A 17,908-nucleotide genomic window follows, 5' to 3' on the forward strand; every position below is an offset into this window, starting at 1 on the left:
TCTGATAAATGAGCTTAAATCAACAATTCATTTAACTTGCCTTGAGTCATTTATTGGCAACAATTCTTGCCGCTAAAGATTTTGGGATGAAAGTGTGATTAAACTCTTAATTTTGTTTTAATTATGCTGACTGGGTCTGTCTGCTACAATGTTTGGGACCTTATAAGTAAGAAAGAAACAGCGGTATTTTTCCCCCTCAGCTATTTAATTTGACTTGTTTCAGGAAATTGTGACGCTGCTACATTTAATCTCGGACAAAGTGACATTTATTGGGCTAGAGCTCTGAAGTATTTACAGCCCAAATAAGGGAGAATAAAATCCTGCACGGAGGCAGCTTTTGTTAGTTTATTTTTCAAAGGCTGTATTTATAACTCGGCGGTTAAATGTGTGAGGGCTCCAAGGCGCGAGGAGTTTCACGCAAAGATCAAACAATGGGAAAGTGGAGGAGACGGGAGACGTGTGACTACGAGTAACCAAAATGGGTAACGAGCCAAAGTTCGGATGGTACCACTCCAAAAATTACAGGACGCAAATGTATTCACTCCTGGAGATGAATGCAACAAGTGAACGAAATGGTGTGCGTGGTGTATAATAGGGAACATTTAGATGTTGAATGATTCTCCTTGTTGCTCATCCAAGTAGTAAAATATATTGAATTTCGGGATGCTCGTAGTGAAGCACCGGGTGTCGGAGCACTTGCTGTGGCACAAAGCGATAGCGATAAATGATGCTTAAGTGGAAGCCTCTTATTTGCTCTGCTGTTTTAGGATGGAGGCAGCAGCTGTAAGAAAATGATACAAACAGTGGAACACAGCTTGTTTTACAAAGCAGAAGGGAGGAATCCTGATATAGGGGGCACAGGGAGAAGAGCACCACATTCAGCCCCAGAATCCTTCTCCACAGGAGCAGGAGGAAACTTTGTCAGTGAACCAGGCCAGGGTTTTACTATGTTTATATAATAATCATACAGGGAAGAATGTTTGGAAATAGGTTTTGAATAGTGCTGGTTTAATGCAGCTGCTGTTTTATGGCCTGGTATCCATTTTGTAGAGATTAAATTCATCACTTCAAGGTCTCCTCTGAAGAGGGAAACATCCCTCAAGTCTGCAGAAGACACAGATCAAAATCGTTAAAATGTGGTCTGTGCTTACGGTTCGTGTTTGCCAAAAATGTAGTTTATTCTCAACAGATTCACCACTTGGCGTTTAATTAATTGTTCGATTTAAATGTTAAAGCATTTTGTGTTCCTCTGATTCATTGTCTTAAGACGGCAAACCAGAAATGTTACATGGATCCATGTGATGTGCCAGGTAGAAGGACTGGAAAAGAAGGAAAAACAGATGGAATGCCCCAAAACTTGTTCCTTAGGGATGAGATAAAGCAAAGGGACAGACCGCGCAGCCTCCAGCTCCTCAGGTCTGTGATCACCGCGAGGTTTCAGCATCACTTGGCGAGCTGCTCGTCCTGCCCCTACAACCAAGACCTGTTTTTCTCCTCGCTCATTAGGCACCATCAAGCTGAACACACTCAAAAATTGGATCTCAATATGACTGTTGGATCATCCTCTTGTTTTTTTGCAGGGTGAGCTACTTTATGCTGGAAGGAAATTTTTTCCTTTATCATTTAAGTATTGATACAGAAAGAACCATCTCCATGATGAGTATTGATTTCAGTTTGTTGCCTTAAATCACCAAGTCTATAACAGTCAATTTTTTAATCCAGCGAGCAGTTTCTCATCATCCTACCAGGGCTCCTTCCCTCTGCTTGGGTGATATTTGTGTACCTGGGAATTCAAGGTGATGGAAGCACTGTGTCTATTTTGAAAGCTCTAATATTAGTATTGCTGGTATTTGTGAAAACAAGCAACTTGTCCCCACTCCCATTAACCAGTAATAATAAACCCAAAGTAGAAAAAAAGTGGATAACAAACCCCCAAATATAGCTATATCTAAAGTAAACCCCCCAAATATAGCTATATCTAAAGTAAACCCCCCAAATATAGCTATATCCAAAGTAACCCCCCCCGATATATCGGTATCTAACATAAGCCCCCCAAATAGATCAATGTCCAAAGTAACCCCCTATGTATTAAAGTGGATAACAGTGGAATCGTTAGAGCAGATGACTTTATTTGCTTTCTGACTTCTTTGCATTTGGCTGTGCCACGGGGAGTGTTCAGCCCTTTGTGTAGTTTCTTGGGAGATGATGACATTTTTAAGCTCAGAAAAATGGAGTTATAAAGCCCCAAACTGGACCTGACCCTCGCCTTTGCAAAAACCACTTTAACTGCCTTGGTGAGCAGTACACCCAGGGAGACGGTGAGTGGGCAGAAATATTTTGCCAGCTCCAGGTAATTCAGTTGGCATTTTCCGAGCCATCTGCAGGCAGGAAATCACATTGTGGAATGCGGAGCAGGGGAAGGATGTCTTTGGTTTTGCTGAGAGTCTTTCAAGCGTTCGTTAACTCGATGTTATACAGGTTTCATTTTAAATACGAAATTTTAGTCGTGTGGTTTCACTAGTCAAATTCATTAACGGCGTGTGCATCCTTAAGTGCTTTTGCTCTCCTGGGCACTAATTTTGTGGTTTTGGGACACTGGGCCGTGTCCTTTGTGCAGTTTTTCTGCTGTCAGCTCCCTGACTTCCCAGCACACACACATACAATTTTTATGTTACTCCTCTCCAAGAATTACTTGCTTTTTTTAAGCAGATCAATGACCACGTGTGCACGGTAAGTTTGCCATCAGCTTGCTCCTTGAAGGCCGTCCAAAAAAGCCGCACGGGAGCCGATCGCTGCCAATCAAACCCCAAATTCGCTTTGGAGAGGTCGTGGGAAAGCAAAGTGCGGGGAGCGGAGCGGGAATTACGGCGCGGACAGGAGATGATGGACGGGCTTGCGCTTGGGCCACCGGCATCAAAGCACGTTCTCTCGGCAACAGGGTTTTTTTTTCTGTCGAGATGGTCTTTTGCAGATTTGCATCGCTGGATACGAACGCTCGTTCCAGAGGATTTTTGGAGGCTGGTGCCTGGTTTGTAAAATTTCAGCAGGCACTTCGTTACAACTCTAATTTGCTCTTTGGCGGGCTGGCTTGCATTAAAATTCTTGTAGAAGGGCAAGTTGGTAGAAAGGAGGAGATGACAACGTGTTGCTCTTGGCAGCGGTTCGAGGTGTTCCTGCTCAAAGTGCCTGTGGAGCTGGGGTGCAAATCAAACCCGCCAGGTGTTTGGTGTTTGAAGGGTTTTGGTGGCACCGTGGGGCCTGGGACAGGGATGGGGGGTGACAACCAAGGGCTGTGACACCGAGCAGTGCCCAGGGAAACTGGGGGACCCCACTGAAATAACCCCCTTGGATGTCTTTTGTGCTGATCTCAGCTACAGGCATCTCTCTAGTTTCTTTTCGCGCGTGCAGCTAGAAAGTCAGATTTTTATCCTTTCCAGGTCTGTGCCAGCGACAGTGGGTGTCCGTGCTATGCCACGGGCCTGTCGAATGGCCAAAAACACTTCACCGCATTTGCAATTTCAGGAATTTGAGGTTTCAGAAACCTCTGAAATGACAACAGAGATGTTTTTTTTTTCCTGAAACAGTCTTTCACGCTGATGGTGTTCCAGCACCACCAGTTATTCTGGAGGAATAACTATTCGCCTTCCCAGCTCACGAGCCCTGTATGCTGAAAGTCTTGGCAAAAACTTGGAAAAATGGGATTTTGCTTCTGGATGCTTGAGGCTCTGGTCGTGTGTGATCTGATATCTCAGGGCAGGGGTTAGTGCTGGAGTTGGGTTACGCTTGGACTCGATCATCCTGAGGGTCTTTTCCAACCTAAGTGGCTCTATATTGTTGGAGGCTGGGCACGCTACACCTGATAACAATCCTATTTAATTTTCCTGTCTACTTTAATTATGATACATGGCCAGTCTGTCCGACTAAAGGTGGGGATCACTCTGGGAGCATAAGGAAGCGACGTGCTTGGATTTATCGTTCTTTGTAGCGTTTTCCTTGCTCTGTATCCGCACAGTTTATTATTGTGCTTCCCTGTGTATCTCTTGGTCTGTCTTTCCCCAAACATATTCCTCGGTTTTCTCATTTTTTTTCTGTAGCTGTTTGAGGTGCTGCGCTCACAAATCTTTTAACCTGCTACGTCTGGAATAAGTTCTTGCGTGCGCGTTCTTGGTGCCGACGTCCTGCTTGTGTGGCCGCTCGGGGCGGCACTAAAATGGCTTTTTTTGCGTCTCGGAGGATCATTTCCACTGACAATTCCCTGTGCGGCTGCCTCGATTTGAGGGAATGGCTGTTCCAGCCCGCGAACAAGTGCTGTGGGCACGGGGAGAGGTTTGGTTTGGTACCAACGTGGGGTTTTGTTGATGTAAGGTGCGTGGAATTCCGTGGACGCCTCAAGCGATTTGGATTTCCTGCTGCAAGGAAAGCCTTGCTCTTCTTGGAATGAGAAAAAACCAACAAAAAACCCCTTTATAGTGGTGGTGGGGACAATTCTGCTTCTTGTCCTGTGTGGTTTTAAGGCTGGCACTGCGTGCTCGTCGTCAGTGTTTTCGCAGACTTTCTTTAGAAATAAAAATCAAAGCGTTGTCATCGTAAATGTTTGATATTTCGCCAACTTCCGTAGTTTATGGTTATCATCAAATAGAATATTTTTTTTTGTTCTTACAGCCTCTATACCGAGTTGAACCTTTATATAATAAATTCATTTGTTTTGCCAACCAACTTATGTAAAATATAACACAGTGTCCAAACCTGAATTTTTAAACTAGCCTGTTGGAAACGTGTTCTGTGCCGTCGAGCTGACAGTCGTCTTTTCTTCCAGGGCAATCACTTTGATCAGTATGAAGAAGGGCACCTGGAGATAGAACAAGCGTCTCTCGACAAGCCCATCGAATCGGTAAGACACGCATTTACCAGCAGCATCGACCCACCAAAAATTCGGCCGCGATCGGATGGTACTTGATGTGAATGCAGCCAAATTCCATAGCGGTGGGCAGCTTTTTGTCAGGTTTCTTTTTTTGGTGGTAAATTGCATGCTGAGATTAAGCGGGCCTGGGATTAAATCTTTAAGTAGTTCTAAAACTAGAAGTGACTTCCAATTTTAGTTCAATGTGATAGTTCAGAAATTATTTAGAGCAATACATTCATTCATAAAGTTTTTAGACTTTTGGTTGAAGAATCAGCTTAATTCATACGTGAAGCTGATGGGATAGCGTAGTAGAATGTATTTTGGTCCTTTTTTAGTTTATGTTTTTGGAAAACTACTGGTGTGTTAAAAGTGTTAGGATGGCAGCCAGCAGTACAGAAACACAGATGTGTTCCAGTATTAATATAACAGCCCTTCCCTGTGAATCTGAAACTGCGCTCTGAGTTTCTGTAAAGTATGGCTTTCTTTGGAATTAGGTGTGGAGAGTACAGCCATAGGAGGGGGAAAAATGACATTTTGTTTAATTTTTAATCTTTTTGGAGTTTTAAACTTTTATCTTTTGCTAGTCTTAGGCATAATATCTTGTTCAGCCTAAACTGGACCTAAGTTTGGCACTTAGCTTAAGCTAAGTTTCATTTTGCAGTTTGAGCGCAAGAAAACTTGGAGCAAATAACTGAGGGTCACTTAGCGGTGTTTTGCTTAAGACTAGATTTTCATTAAGTATTTATTTTCTCCCTATTAATAATGTAAGCGTTGAAGTTTCTTCCTGTTAGTCTGCGCTGAGAAGAAACTTAGCGGTAGTGCAAAATCAATCTCTATCTTTTCATTCGTGTGTAGGTTGGTGTTGTGTGTGTTTGTGTGCGTGTTAGATGTTTACCAAAAATTTACACAACTTGGGGTGTTCGACGTTTTTCTTCCGCAGCAGTTGGCCCATATTAGCTAAGCAGCCATGATCTGGTTTGTATTGCACGGTCTGCCTTTTTTTTTTAATTTCTTCTCTAGGGTTTCCTTTCCCCCTTCTTATTTCTGTTCTTCTGGTCCAGTGAACACTGCATATAGTACCTACTGTCTTAATGTGCTGGCATGATGCTAGATTTAGGCATGGCAGTAATCGATGACGCATGAGATAATGCTGCAGAGATGGGAATTCGGATTCGACGTTCTCCCGAATACTCCAATCTTAGGTTGCGATATGGGGATTTTAATTAAAATGCCAAGCTTGTTTCCTTAGGTAAATATAATGAGAAATCGGTGGCCTACGCTGGAATTTAGCATTTCAAAATAATTCAAATAATACTTACAGAGTAGACTGATTGCTAAAAGTGTTTTCCCAAACAGAGGAATTGAAGTGGTCACAGATTCCATCTCTCTGGCGTTTTGCCTACAAAAATCCGTCAAAAGTGAATGAGTCCACTGGCCCCAACGCCGTAGACACAGATCTAACACTTTGCAGTCTGAATGTTGAACTGTGGCAGAAAAAATTAAATTCAATCACAGCTTTCATATTTTATTCATACATATCACCACCCAAATATCGGGACGTTATTAATCTTGACAACTTTTGGGTAGGTTTTAATATGTACAGTCCAGCCTAATGGTTAAATTTGAAAACAGTTCAATAGAAAGGGCAAGAGAATGACTTATTTCTTTGGGAGGAGAAAGAGTTAAAACCTCAAATTGTTCTTTAAAATCCAGTTTGCTTCGCTCTTCTTTTGTCTCTAATAAGAGAAACAAGCATTTGAGGTCCCAGAATTTCAAAGCTGTGTTTTGCTTTGTTTTTGTCCCACAAACAAACTGGTGTCAGAAAGTACAGTCAGAAACAAACTGGTCACTTTTAGGATTAATCTTCATATCATCCTACTTAAGTACCTTGGTGGTTCTTAAAAGTAAATCTGTAGCTGGGCAGCAAAAATACTTTTGTCAAGTTTCCTGACACCTGTGAAAATGATTTTGCTTCCACATTATTAATGACCTGTGTGCTTTTTAAATTGGTGTATTAAAAGGAGGAGTGTTTTTCTTGTCGGAGTTTCGCTCCTGCAAGGTTTCTCCCTAGGAAAGAGCTGTTCAAATTGCTTTTTCTGCTGCCTTATATTTGCCGCTGTTTGCTCCCCCACAAGTGGATAACGTCCTCAAACTGAAATGGAGAGGGGAGGAGTAAAGACACCCATATAATTTGCAACCACCACACATCTAAATATTTGCAATATTAACATTTATTCCCAAATTGCTTTATAATCCTCAACCAGCTCCCTGTTAGCAATTCAAGTGACCTTTACAAAGGAATCTGCTCCGAGTAATGAGTAAGAGCCTCAGCTTTGCGTTATGGAAATAGTTGGGATGACAAATGTCTTTGTGCAAGGAAGGGTGTTCACAACAACAGCACATCAAAGCACTTTCCAGCTCGGAGTGGATTAAGTATAGTCTCTTAAATGTGCTGCTTGCAGCTTCTCACATCTTCTTAGTAATAGGAAAACGCTTTAAAGACTAAACGTCGCTTGCATTTGGAAATCCCGGGGGTTCTGCTCGCATTTGGCAATGGCTGGAGTGAGATCCATCTCTGCAGCATTATCTGTTGAGAGGTGCTGACTGTACTGCTACAGCATGCAACTCAAAGGTGCCTGGAAAAATAGGGTTTGGGAGTCTACAGATCATTACAATGTTGAAACGTGTCCTCAATTAGCGTCCTAGGGTGGTTTTTTTCATTGTTCCTGTGGAAATCCTGCTTTGTACAGCTTGTTTAGGCCAAAGATGTCTGGACTGAAACATGCGACTATAACCAAAGTACATTTATGGAAAACAGAGCTGACACGAGCCAGGGGATGTACTTAGCCTAAACGACAAGCCAGCTATTTTCCATTACTAAATTGAAGAGAATATTTCATATCAATGGACTCTTCATAGCTGCAAAGAGTGATTTTTTTTTTTTTTTTTTTTTTTTTTTCTCCTCCCCGCAAATAACTATTATTTTTTGTTCTGATTTAGAAGATGCTGCACTTACAGTGGCTCTTCACGTCAGTGGAACCACTGGCGTCTGGTGCCCTCAAAAAACCAGAGCACTTAACCCCTTTTTAAAACCCATTTTACGCACTTCAAGTGCCCTGAATTCAGGTGCGTGAATGGGAAGTCACAAAGCCTTGCAGCTTTAACAGATTCCCTTATTTCCACTCGTTGGCTGAACCCTGTAGCTGTGAATTGCTGGTTTTCTTTGTCCCCGCAGTGCAGGTGCCGTAGGAGACAGCAAAACCCCCTTAGAGCCCAGGGCAGGTTGGAAGGCCAGGCTGCGCATCACCCCCTTGTTCCAGAGCTTGGTAGTTTGTCCTCGTCACAACTAACAAATGTCCTTTTTCCACCCCCCCTCTCTAATTCTGCTCCATTACACGAGGAGGCCCTTGAACTACGCGAGGGTTCAGTTGTTGGGCGATCACAGGCTCTTGCAGCCGAGCCGAGGTTGAGTTTTGTCGCACTGTATATCTGTACAGATCTGTGGACTCCACTAGTTCCAAAGTGTCATTTGATGAGGCTGCTGATTTGACATTTAGCAGTAGCCGTATGTGGACAGCGCTATAAATAATGTGCTTCTTGAAGCTGAATGGTGTAGCATTACTATTTGGCTTTTCTCTCTAGTCTTCATTGTGTCATCTGTAGTGAGCTCTAGGTTTTGTTTTGGGAATCTTTCCAACCTCTTGTTTGCATGGGTTCACCCCGTAGCATCTGATCCTTGCTTATAGATTCCTCCATACACAGTCAGCACAGCTTACAACCCACTCAAGAGACGTATGGTTCCTGCCGGTGCCGAGAGACGACCATGTGGCCATGATTCCATCACCAAAACCCCTGGATTAGGCAAAACTAGTGGTTTGGTTTACCCGTAACGCAGCTCAAGCCACCGACTGCAGATTAAATCCCACGTACGGCATCACCAAAAGGTTTCTGTTCTTGCATGCATCTTTTCTTCGTATGCATTTTTTTTTTTTTCTGTTGGCCAGGCTATTTGTCAGAAATGAGCGGTGGGGATATCCTGATAAGGAATCACCGATGGAAAGCGATCGAGGGCATCACGTCAGGGAGTTGAGGAGGCAAATTGGAGCTATTGGAGAAGGTCACTTGGGATGAGATGATTGTCCAAAGAAGCTCAGCCAACTTTGGTGAAGTCCAGACCTTTACTTTTTGCAAAGTTCCCCATTCTAATATAGAAGTGATCCCTACTGAACAGCTCCAAAGTGGCAAGAGCAACGGTGGGAGGTGTAAATTATCCCATCAAGAGATGCTGAGCATCCCCCAGCCTGGTGTCCTCTCCATGAGCGGCTGCCTGGACAGATAGTCCTGCTCTTGTGGGTAGTTTGGAGAGTAAATCAGAGTTCACCTGCTCACCCAAACACTTTTTGGGAGACTGATTTTGTCTGCCTTGTGAATTTTTATTGTGGCTGCAACACAAAGAGCTCCGGAATGATAATGTGAGAAAGCGAGGAGGCTCGTGGCAGCTGAGAAACTGGGGGATTTGGGCGTTTTTCTAGATCGCTGCAATTCTTCCTGTAGGAAAATTACAGCATAAGGATTGTTTATTCGAAAAGAACGACAGTTCTTGACATTGCCAGGAAGTTCGGGGTAAAAAAAGTCATCTTTTTCTACATGAAATAGCTCACGTTTTTGCAGAACTTTCACTTAAAGAGGCAATTTGGAAAAAAAGCCACCAGCTGTTGCAACGTTTGCTGCCCCGTGTCAAATTTTGGTCCTAATATCCCCAGGCCAGCAGATTTTGCGGAACAGCTCTCAAATGGGAGCCTAGCAAAGCCTGGCCTTCCATAATTTAATTTTTAGGGCAGCATTTCAAGAGTTGTCTGCACCAGTGATTTGAAATGGAAGAAAAAGGTAGAGAAATGAGCAGACTGATGACCAGGTCCCAACTCTGATGTTTAATATTAAACCCTCAGTGTGGTTCTTATTCAGTGAAACGGAAGATGCTCCACTTCAATTCGATAATATTTAATATTAGGAAGTAGTTTCACTGCTTTAGCAAACAAATTAAAGTGATTGTGGGGGAGAAAACACCCCTGTCCTGGAAACTCAGGGTGATATTCAGGCATAATTCCAATTTATACCAACTTGCGACCATCCTCTTGAGTGGTTTTGTAAAAGTGGTGCTAATGTGTATAACCCTTCTAAATTTTTCTTTTTTTTCCCCCCTTTAACATTTGTTTCCCCCTTCACTGTGTCAGTCACAACACGCCGCTCTTGAATCTCCCAGCTGGTCTTGACTTGTTGAATTTATTTTATGCTTTCACTCTTCTTTAATAAATACATTACTTGCAAGCAGTGAATTGAAAACAAAGCAAAAGCAAAAAAAAAAAATTAAAAAAAAAAACTACCATTAGTGATTGGACAGTTTCTTACTTTGTGTTACATTTAACTGTTCTTTTGACAGCCCAGTTTTTAAAGCCAGGTTCGTATGGAAATGCTTTCACTCCACTTGCACTGCTTTTGGAAATAGCGTTACCGCTTCATCCGTCTGTTTATTTTAGTGCATTCATAACACGACGCAGTCAGCACAATGTCTCATCTCCACTCAGCCAAAAATGCCAAGCAGTCCTTGCCCTTTATTTTATTTATTTTTGAATTTTTTTTTTTTTTTTTTGGGAAAACGCGAATTTTTTGTTGGCGCCGGCTTTCCCAATCGGCCTCGACGATCCTTTGCGGTGCTCGCGGTAAAACAATTAGTGCTGTATCCACAAACCCCTTTTGCCTGCGGGGCCATGCGCAAATGGTCTGCGGCACGTACAGGTAAGTCCTGCGATTCCAATGGTGTTTGTGGTCAGAATCCTTATTTCTTCATTTTCCCCCCTTTTTTTTTTTGCATATACTTATATAAGCTTTTTTAACCAGACATTTCCTTTTTTATTTTTTTTTTTCCATACAGCTCTAATTATACCCAAGGGAGAGCAAATAGCTGGGAAAGACACTGCCTGGAAAAATACAGCGAGGCGAAATGTCTTGCTTTACTGGTATATCAGAAAAACCCCTAAATTTATACTTGATAGAATCTTTTTGAGGGGAAAAAAAAAATATATACCCATGTAGCCAATATTTTTGGGAAGATTGTGTCTTTCAAGCTGATTCTGCGAACCGTGTGTGGTCATTTTCTTCAATGTGGAGTGAAAGGAAAAAAAAAAATCTGCCCTGATTTTTGTTGATAATTTAGTTATTTAATTAAAAAAACCTGCAGCACATATCTTTTTTTTTTTTAAGATTCCATGTACAACTTGATGTGACAGATTCACAGCCTGTTGTAATTCAGGATATTTCCGTGGCATCTTGGTTGTGGTTCGCCTTATGACAATTAGCAATTAACAAATACATATCTGATTTTTTTTTTTTAATTTGATTTTTGGATGATTAGAAGGTGGACAGAGTCCTAACCAAGAGTCGTTCTTTGAGGAGCTGACAGTAAATGGATCAATAAGGGCTAAACTGGCGGCTTTAGATGGTTCAAGGACGCAATTAACACTTCTGTTCTTTATTTGGGGCAAGAAATCTTGCCTAAAAACACAATAAACTCCACACAGAGCCCTGTTTTCAAAAGCTGACGCTTAATTGCTGCGTCAGTACTTTCCCACTTATTCCAAAACATCTTTTTTTTTTAGGAAGATGAGACATTATGCTCATTGTTTCCCCTACATGCACTAATGGTTCCTCGCTGTTAACTTATTGCTAGGCCTGTTTCATCCTAACATCTTAGTATTTTTGTTAGTTTCCATGTGAAATGCATCACCCAGTCTGTGCTTGAGCTCATTTTATTTAATTGACTTTATTTTACAGTTTTATTTCGTTCTACTAACCTCACTGTTTTTTCAGTTTAATATTGGCTGCATGCTAGTTTATATATATATATACATATATAAAAAAAAAAAACCCAATCAAGTCTAGCCTGGATTTTGCTCTGATTGTGTTTTGGTTTCTAGTGGTGGGGCAGTTTGCACTTACAACTTACTCAGTATTACAAAAGCCTGACACACAAACAAAAATGACTAAACACATCGTCTAGATTTTTCTTTACCAAAACAAAATTTAAGCGGTGCTGTCTAGGTGATGGATATGATTGTATAAATAGCTTGATTTTCTGCTTTTTACTGTCAATTTTTATTGGTACACTTTATTTTCTCCCACATTGCTTTGTTGGTTTTTTTTTTTTTTGGTTGTCGTTGTTATTTCAAACGTGATGCACAAAAGTTGCCCAGCACACCATCAGAAAGTGACCGTCCCCGATCCCCCATCCTCCCGGATCAAATTCTAGCCAGCAATTTTTGAACATTTGTCTTTCCCTTTTCTTGGGCATATATTGCCTTTTCAGTAGCATTTTTTTTTGCATGCGTATCTATATGTAGAAAAAAAAAAATCAAATCTCTTGCTCATCACATGTTTAAATGTCAGCGGGAAGGGAAGAATATATTATTGGAATATTTTTGGTTTGTTTTCTCTGTTCTGTCTGTCAGGATAATATTGGACACCGCTTACTGCAGAAACATGGCTGGAAGCTGGGCCAGGGATTGGGAAAATCACTGCAGGGTAAGTCCAGCTCGTGTCTCAAACCTTCAACACCAGCTCCAGTCTTTAACACAATTATTTCTGCTTTTTTTTGTTGTTGTTGTTCCTGGATTAGATTTTTTTTTTCTTTCCGTTCTTAATATATCCAAAGAAATGCACTGTTGAGTTTGGTATTTAGCGATTTGCCAGCAGAAGCTGCCGCCTCCCATCCTGGTCCAGGTCAGACGTGGTGTCGTGTGTGTGTCGTGGATGTGGAAAAACCACCGCGTTTGGCCTTTGGGGAGGGAGGTGAATTAACCACCCACTTACTAACAGGTAGTTGAATTAACCGCCTACTTACTAGCAGGTAGTTGTACGGCTGCTAAAACTATAATGCCGTTCTGCTGGCTGGACGCTTTGATATGAAAAGAATTAAGAATACAAGCTAGTTGTGCGTGTGCATGTTTCACGGGGTGTCAGAAGCCATTGGAAGGCGAGGAAAAGGTCCTGGCCGAGGTTCTTGCAGGTGGGAGAGCCTCATTTCTAGTTTCTCCAGAGGTTTTTCATGGGTTTGCTTTATTTCTCTTCCCCCGAAATCTATTTCTCGGGGATTTAGCGAACCTTGAGACGCCACAGTGCGGGTTGAACCGATGCACCTCTTCCTCACGCCGTGTCAAACTGAAATTCTCCCCGTGACGCTAAATCCCATGATTGAAATCAAACCAGTGCTGCCCAGTTCACCTGGGTGGCTTTAGCCGTTCCCTGGCCCGTAGTTCCAGTTCTGCAGAGCCCCCAGCCTGCGGGAAAGCACAAAACTGTGTTGCGTTGAGAAAAAACTGGAGGTGCTGTGTCTTTTCCCAAACTACCTGTGCGTACAGCGTCTACCCGTGCTACTGGGTGTAAGTTGCTCAGTACTTACTACAGGTATGAGACACCGTGACTGGGCAGCTTCTGTAGAAACCTCTTGAAGTGTTTGGAGCTCAAGCGCGTGCCAGGTTCCTCTGAATTACTTACCGGTCTTCCCATACCCTTAGTCTGAAGACCGGGAGCTCATAGTTGGATTTCCATGGCCCCACAGTGAGCCCATTAGCCAGATAAATATTTCTGTGCCGAGGACACCTGTCGAGAGGTAACGAGTTCTCCGAACTCCGGGAATGCGGGTTAATCTCTTGGCCTGAGGCGCTCTGACTTCTCAGACAGGACTGCGGTGGTGGTTAATGCTTCTTGCTTCCTCTAGCACGGTTTAATTGGAAATCCTCCGGTGAATGCATGGCACTCCTGCAGTCCTCGTGTCCTGTGCTGGCGCCAAAGCTCAGGTCGTGGTTGTATTGTCACCTCTTGGGCTTCTGCTTTGGCATGGCCTTCACTGGATGTGTCACCTGCTCTGTTTTCTGTTTGGGGTGCCCTGTGTTGTTCTGTGCGTCACCACTGTGGAAACACGGAGAATTGAAGGAAGACAAAACGCTTTCCCAGCCGGATCCCAAAGCGCTGTGATGGGGTGAACAGCAGATGACCAAACGGTCCTGAGTTTGGGACAAGAGGGTGTTGTCACCGTGTCCTGAGGACCAGAGAGCCCGGGGTTCATCAGACATTGGGACACTTGTCCACATTTAGATTTCTCCACCATGCTTTTCGAAGCATTGAATCTGTGCTGTATCTCTTACGTATTATTGAAGCTCTGGTGATTTGAACTGTCTGGAAGCTGCAGGGCAATCGTGGGGACAGGCTGGGAGGGTTTTCCTGCTTCTCCCAGGTTTTCAGAGGAAGACAGACAGACAGCCTCTCACAGACAGACAGCCTGTCCGGCCGTGGTGCCAAGGCAGAGGATGAAGAGGATGCTGCTGCTCCAGCTCTGCTCGACATAAAGACACCAAGGCTGCTCCCTCTTAGTTCCAAGCAGCTCGAGCCTGCGCCTGTGGCATTGGTGATGATCACGTTGGGAATGTTTAATTCGTTATCCAGTGACCTTTTCCCATGAATTGTCCCCAAATCCAAACTGCCAGGAAAGAAGCATTTGCATCCAATTTTAATCTTACTCTAGGAGCTGAAGAGTAAAGTCAGTCGATATGCACTGAGAATGGAAGAGCAAAACAGGTATTTCCCCTCTTCCACACTTGCTCAGAAAAGAGGAGAGATTTCTAAAAAGACGCAAGAACAGCAAATGCAGAGCACCTCTGTTCTTACCTCGACTTTTTGTGCTGCGCTGGAGCCTAAAATCTTAACCAGCCTACGATTAAGAGGCGCAGCGGCAACAGAACCACTTCGAGTCTGTATCTGACTCTTGATTTGGCCCTCAGAAACCTAAATTTTGGGTTACGCATATGGAATTGATATTGCATTTATCATCTTTCCATGCTGTTGACTTCAAAAGGAAGTCGATGAGTTCAGTTTGCTTATTTTTGTTCCGTAGCTTTTACTCCTGGCTGTTCATCCGAACTGGGGCTCCCTCTTAAGTTTCGGTGAATCTAAAAGTTCCGCTACGTTATACTCACCGGTCAGAAATACTTATTTCTTCTAATAAAGCTGTTATGTTGTTGTTCAGCAAGAACTTTGTGCTGCGCGACTGCGATGTTCCCTTCACCTTAACCAGCCACTGTGGATATAACCAACAGGTTCTCCGGGTGGCAGCTGGAACACTCTAAAATTCACACCTGCCGGTTGCTGGTGGTAAAAATCTGCTGTTGTGTTACAAAGTTACGCAGCAAATCGGCTCGTTTTCTGCAAAATTTCGGCAGCAGAGTCGTTTCGTAGCTGCCGGGGCTGCTGCCTTGTGGTATGACTCTTGTAGCTGGTGGAAGAGCTGAGCCCCTGGGATGAGAAAGTAAGTAATTAGTGTCCTTAATGATGTAGCTGTCGTTAGAGAAGCTGTATTCTGACTGTAATACAGCTGCATCTTTTATTTTAGATGAATATTGGGTATCAGACAGGGCTGGTGCTGGTTCGGAGGAGCTCATAGTGAATTCAGCAGAGTCATTCCTCCCCTCAGCTCTTCTCCCGATGCTTTTCACAAGGTTTTTTTTTTTCTACAAACGACTTGTGTTATGTTTGAAAATGGTGCCAACAGCCAATGAATATGATAAAGCAGAATGGGGGGGGGGGGGTTGCCAGTGGACAGGGGTCATTTTTAACCTGGAAAATATGGCTGGAAAAAACCCTTTTTGATAGAGCAAAACTAGCACACAATTCCTAACAAATGAGCAAATAGTGACTGGAGACTGTTTGTTCTTTTTGGGGGAACATCGATAATTGATAATCTAGAATTCTGTGGTCTGCTGAAAAAATAAAACCAGGAAAAGATGTGGTTAAAAACACTGGCTGACCTTCTTGTGAAGCCTTGTGCTAAATGAGACCAAGTAAATGTGAATAAATCAGAGTTACCGAAGTCAGAAGGGGAACGAGAGACCTGAGCGAAATCTCAAGCTCAAATACTCTAATGATTTCTCTTGGAAATTTCATATTAAGTTAAAGTATTATTATGAAAAGCACCGAGGGATCGACATGCAGAAGTGCTATAATTTTAATCATACAGTTGAAAATATTTTTATAAGCTTTTCACATTTTCCCCACGTTTTTTAATTTTTTGACAAGTCTTGTTTAAGAGAAATAATTCTATGCTGAAAACTTCTTTCTTTTTTGCTCCTTGTGTGTTTAATATGAGGTAATAGTACCATAGAGGTAAAGGTGCAAAGTGCAGCTGTAACTTAATCTGATTTAATTAGAGTAGGGAAACTTGGAATGCTGTGTGTACTGGGTAATAACTGGAATTATTAAACAGACTTTTCTACATTTGCCTTTTTAAAGTCTTAAGGAAACGTGTTTGACTCTTGACACTCTCAAAATCGCTCCAATGCCTGTACAGAAAGCAGTTCAGTTTCCCTGGACCATGCGCAGTGTGTAATTAATTAGATGTGTTTAAACGCGTTGATTTAATTTGTATTCCCAAGGCTGGGATTATCCTGGTCTTTTGCGGTGGATCAGAATCTATAATAGCATTTTGCTACGGCAACAGATCACAGGTATTTGTCACGGCGTAGCTACTCTTAAGTATTTATGCTGTTGAATCAAATAGTTTAGATAATACAGAGTTTTTGTGGAATGGAGCCTTGAAACTTTATCTGCCTTTGCTCCGGGGTTGTCCGCAGGGGATTAAAGCAGCTCTTCCATCACTTCATTTTTGTTGCGATGAAAATATGACTCGGTGCGAAGGGAAACGAGGCGTCAAGGTGGATGGCGATGCTTTGTGGGACCCTGGTTTGTATGAGCACTTGGGTTATCTCAGTTTTTCAGCAAACAGAAGCAGCAGGTGCCTGTGGTTGGTAAAGGGAGATCCCAGTTAGTTGTTGACCAAAGTAGAAATCGTACCGGTGACACCAAACAGCAGTTACGAGTGTGCGCAACGGGACTTCGGGTTGATTTTTATGCTTTCACCAGCATATAAATTAACAAGATAGTCAGGTATATTAAATTTATTAGAAAATGCTAAAATTCACTTCCTCCATCTAGTTGTATTTTTGTTGTGTGGTTTTCAATTGAAGAAAAGCAGATGTGGATTTCTGCTCTGACTTGCAAATTTAGTGGTGATAAATGTAGGCATCACTCCCCCCCTTCAGTTATGCTACGATGTGGTTCTTATTTGACACGTTCTTCGCTAAACATGTTCAGACAAGCTCTTGTTTTCCCTCCTGGTCTAAAGGAGGAGTGAAAGAATGGAAATGTCTGCAGGAAACGCTGGAAGATGTGCAGAGAGGAGAGTCTGCGGGTGAAAAAATGGTCCTGTGGGTATGGCAGGAAATATCCATTTTCCAGCAGCCTCTGCAATACTCATTTCTGAGATCAGAGCCACTATTCCATGTGTTGCGAACTATATTTTCTGGATGCCGGTTTTGTTAGATATGCGGGGAGTAATTAAGCGGAACTTTGACCACTCGAGCAACTGAGATCGGGCACAAATGCGATTGCTCGGCAGCTGCGGCCTGGACAAATACGCTCAGGGTTTGAATTCCAGAGGTCTTGAATCCTAGCTCTTGTCACTGGTTCGCCAAATGGCTCACGGCTCGTATATTAATATATTTTTCCATTTGTTCAACGCTCTGATCTCACGACGGCAGACAGAGGGGATGTTTGTGAGGCCTCGAGAACACAGAACGACGAGTGTCCGAGAAAAACACCATGAGAGGCTGAGGAATGTTGTGTTGCTTTCTGTGTTTTGAAGCTTTGTAATAAATAGAAAATATAGAAGAGAAAGGGAAAGTGTTTAACAGTGCCTTTATTCATTAAGTATGGAATGATTTGGCCGTCTTGCCCAAGAAATAGATGTGCACACAATCTTATCTTGTACCTTAACATGTCCTCGTGGGAACCTGAATTCTGGCATAGCCTAATGTTTCCATGCTGGTGTTTGCATCATAAATCATTGCAATAGTATTTTCATGTGAAATTAGCATTGAGAAGCCTGGGTGCTGTGGCTTT

The 17,908-nt window shown here is 42.7% G+C and overlaps 1 protein-coding gene across 8 annotated transcripts in view; it reads left to right on the top strand.

Moving 5' to 3' along the window:
* GPATCH8 (G-patch domain containing 8) overlaps positions 1-17,908 on the top strand; it is a 53,006-nt gene that overhangs the window by 9,512 nt on the left and 25,586 nt on the right. For 2 of the 8 annotated variants that reach the window (XM_065651153.1, XM_065651155.1), the window contains exons 1-3: positions 4,811-4,891; positions 10,344-10,361; positions 12,409-12,481. Coding sequence is in view for 2 of the 8 variants with exons in the window: in XM_065651151.1 (XP_065507223.1) it covers positions 4,817-4,891; positions 12,409-12,481 (148 nt within the window). In the remaining 6 variants the exon portion in view is untranslated. Of the gene's footprint in view, positions 1-4,810; positions 4,892-5,843; positions 5,879-10,343; positions 10,362-12,408; positions 12,482-12,611; positions 12,680-14,192; positions 15,261-15,429; positions 15,451-17,908 lie in introns of those variants that run through there. The other 6 variants (XM_065651151.1, XM_065651152.1, XM_065651156.1 and 3 more) reach the window with 5 other exon arrangements.

This window comes from Caloenas nicobarica, chromosome 24 (assembly GCF_036013445.1).
Source record: "Caloenas nicobarica isolate bCalNic1 chromosome 24, bCalNic1.hap1, whole genome shotgun sequence".
NCBI classification, from domain to species: domain Eukaryota; kingdom Metazoa; phylum Chordata; class Aves; order Columbiformes; family Columbidae; genus Caloenas; species Caloenas nicobarica.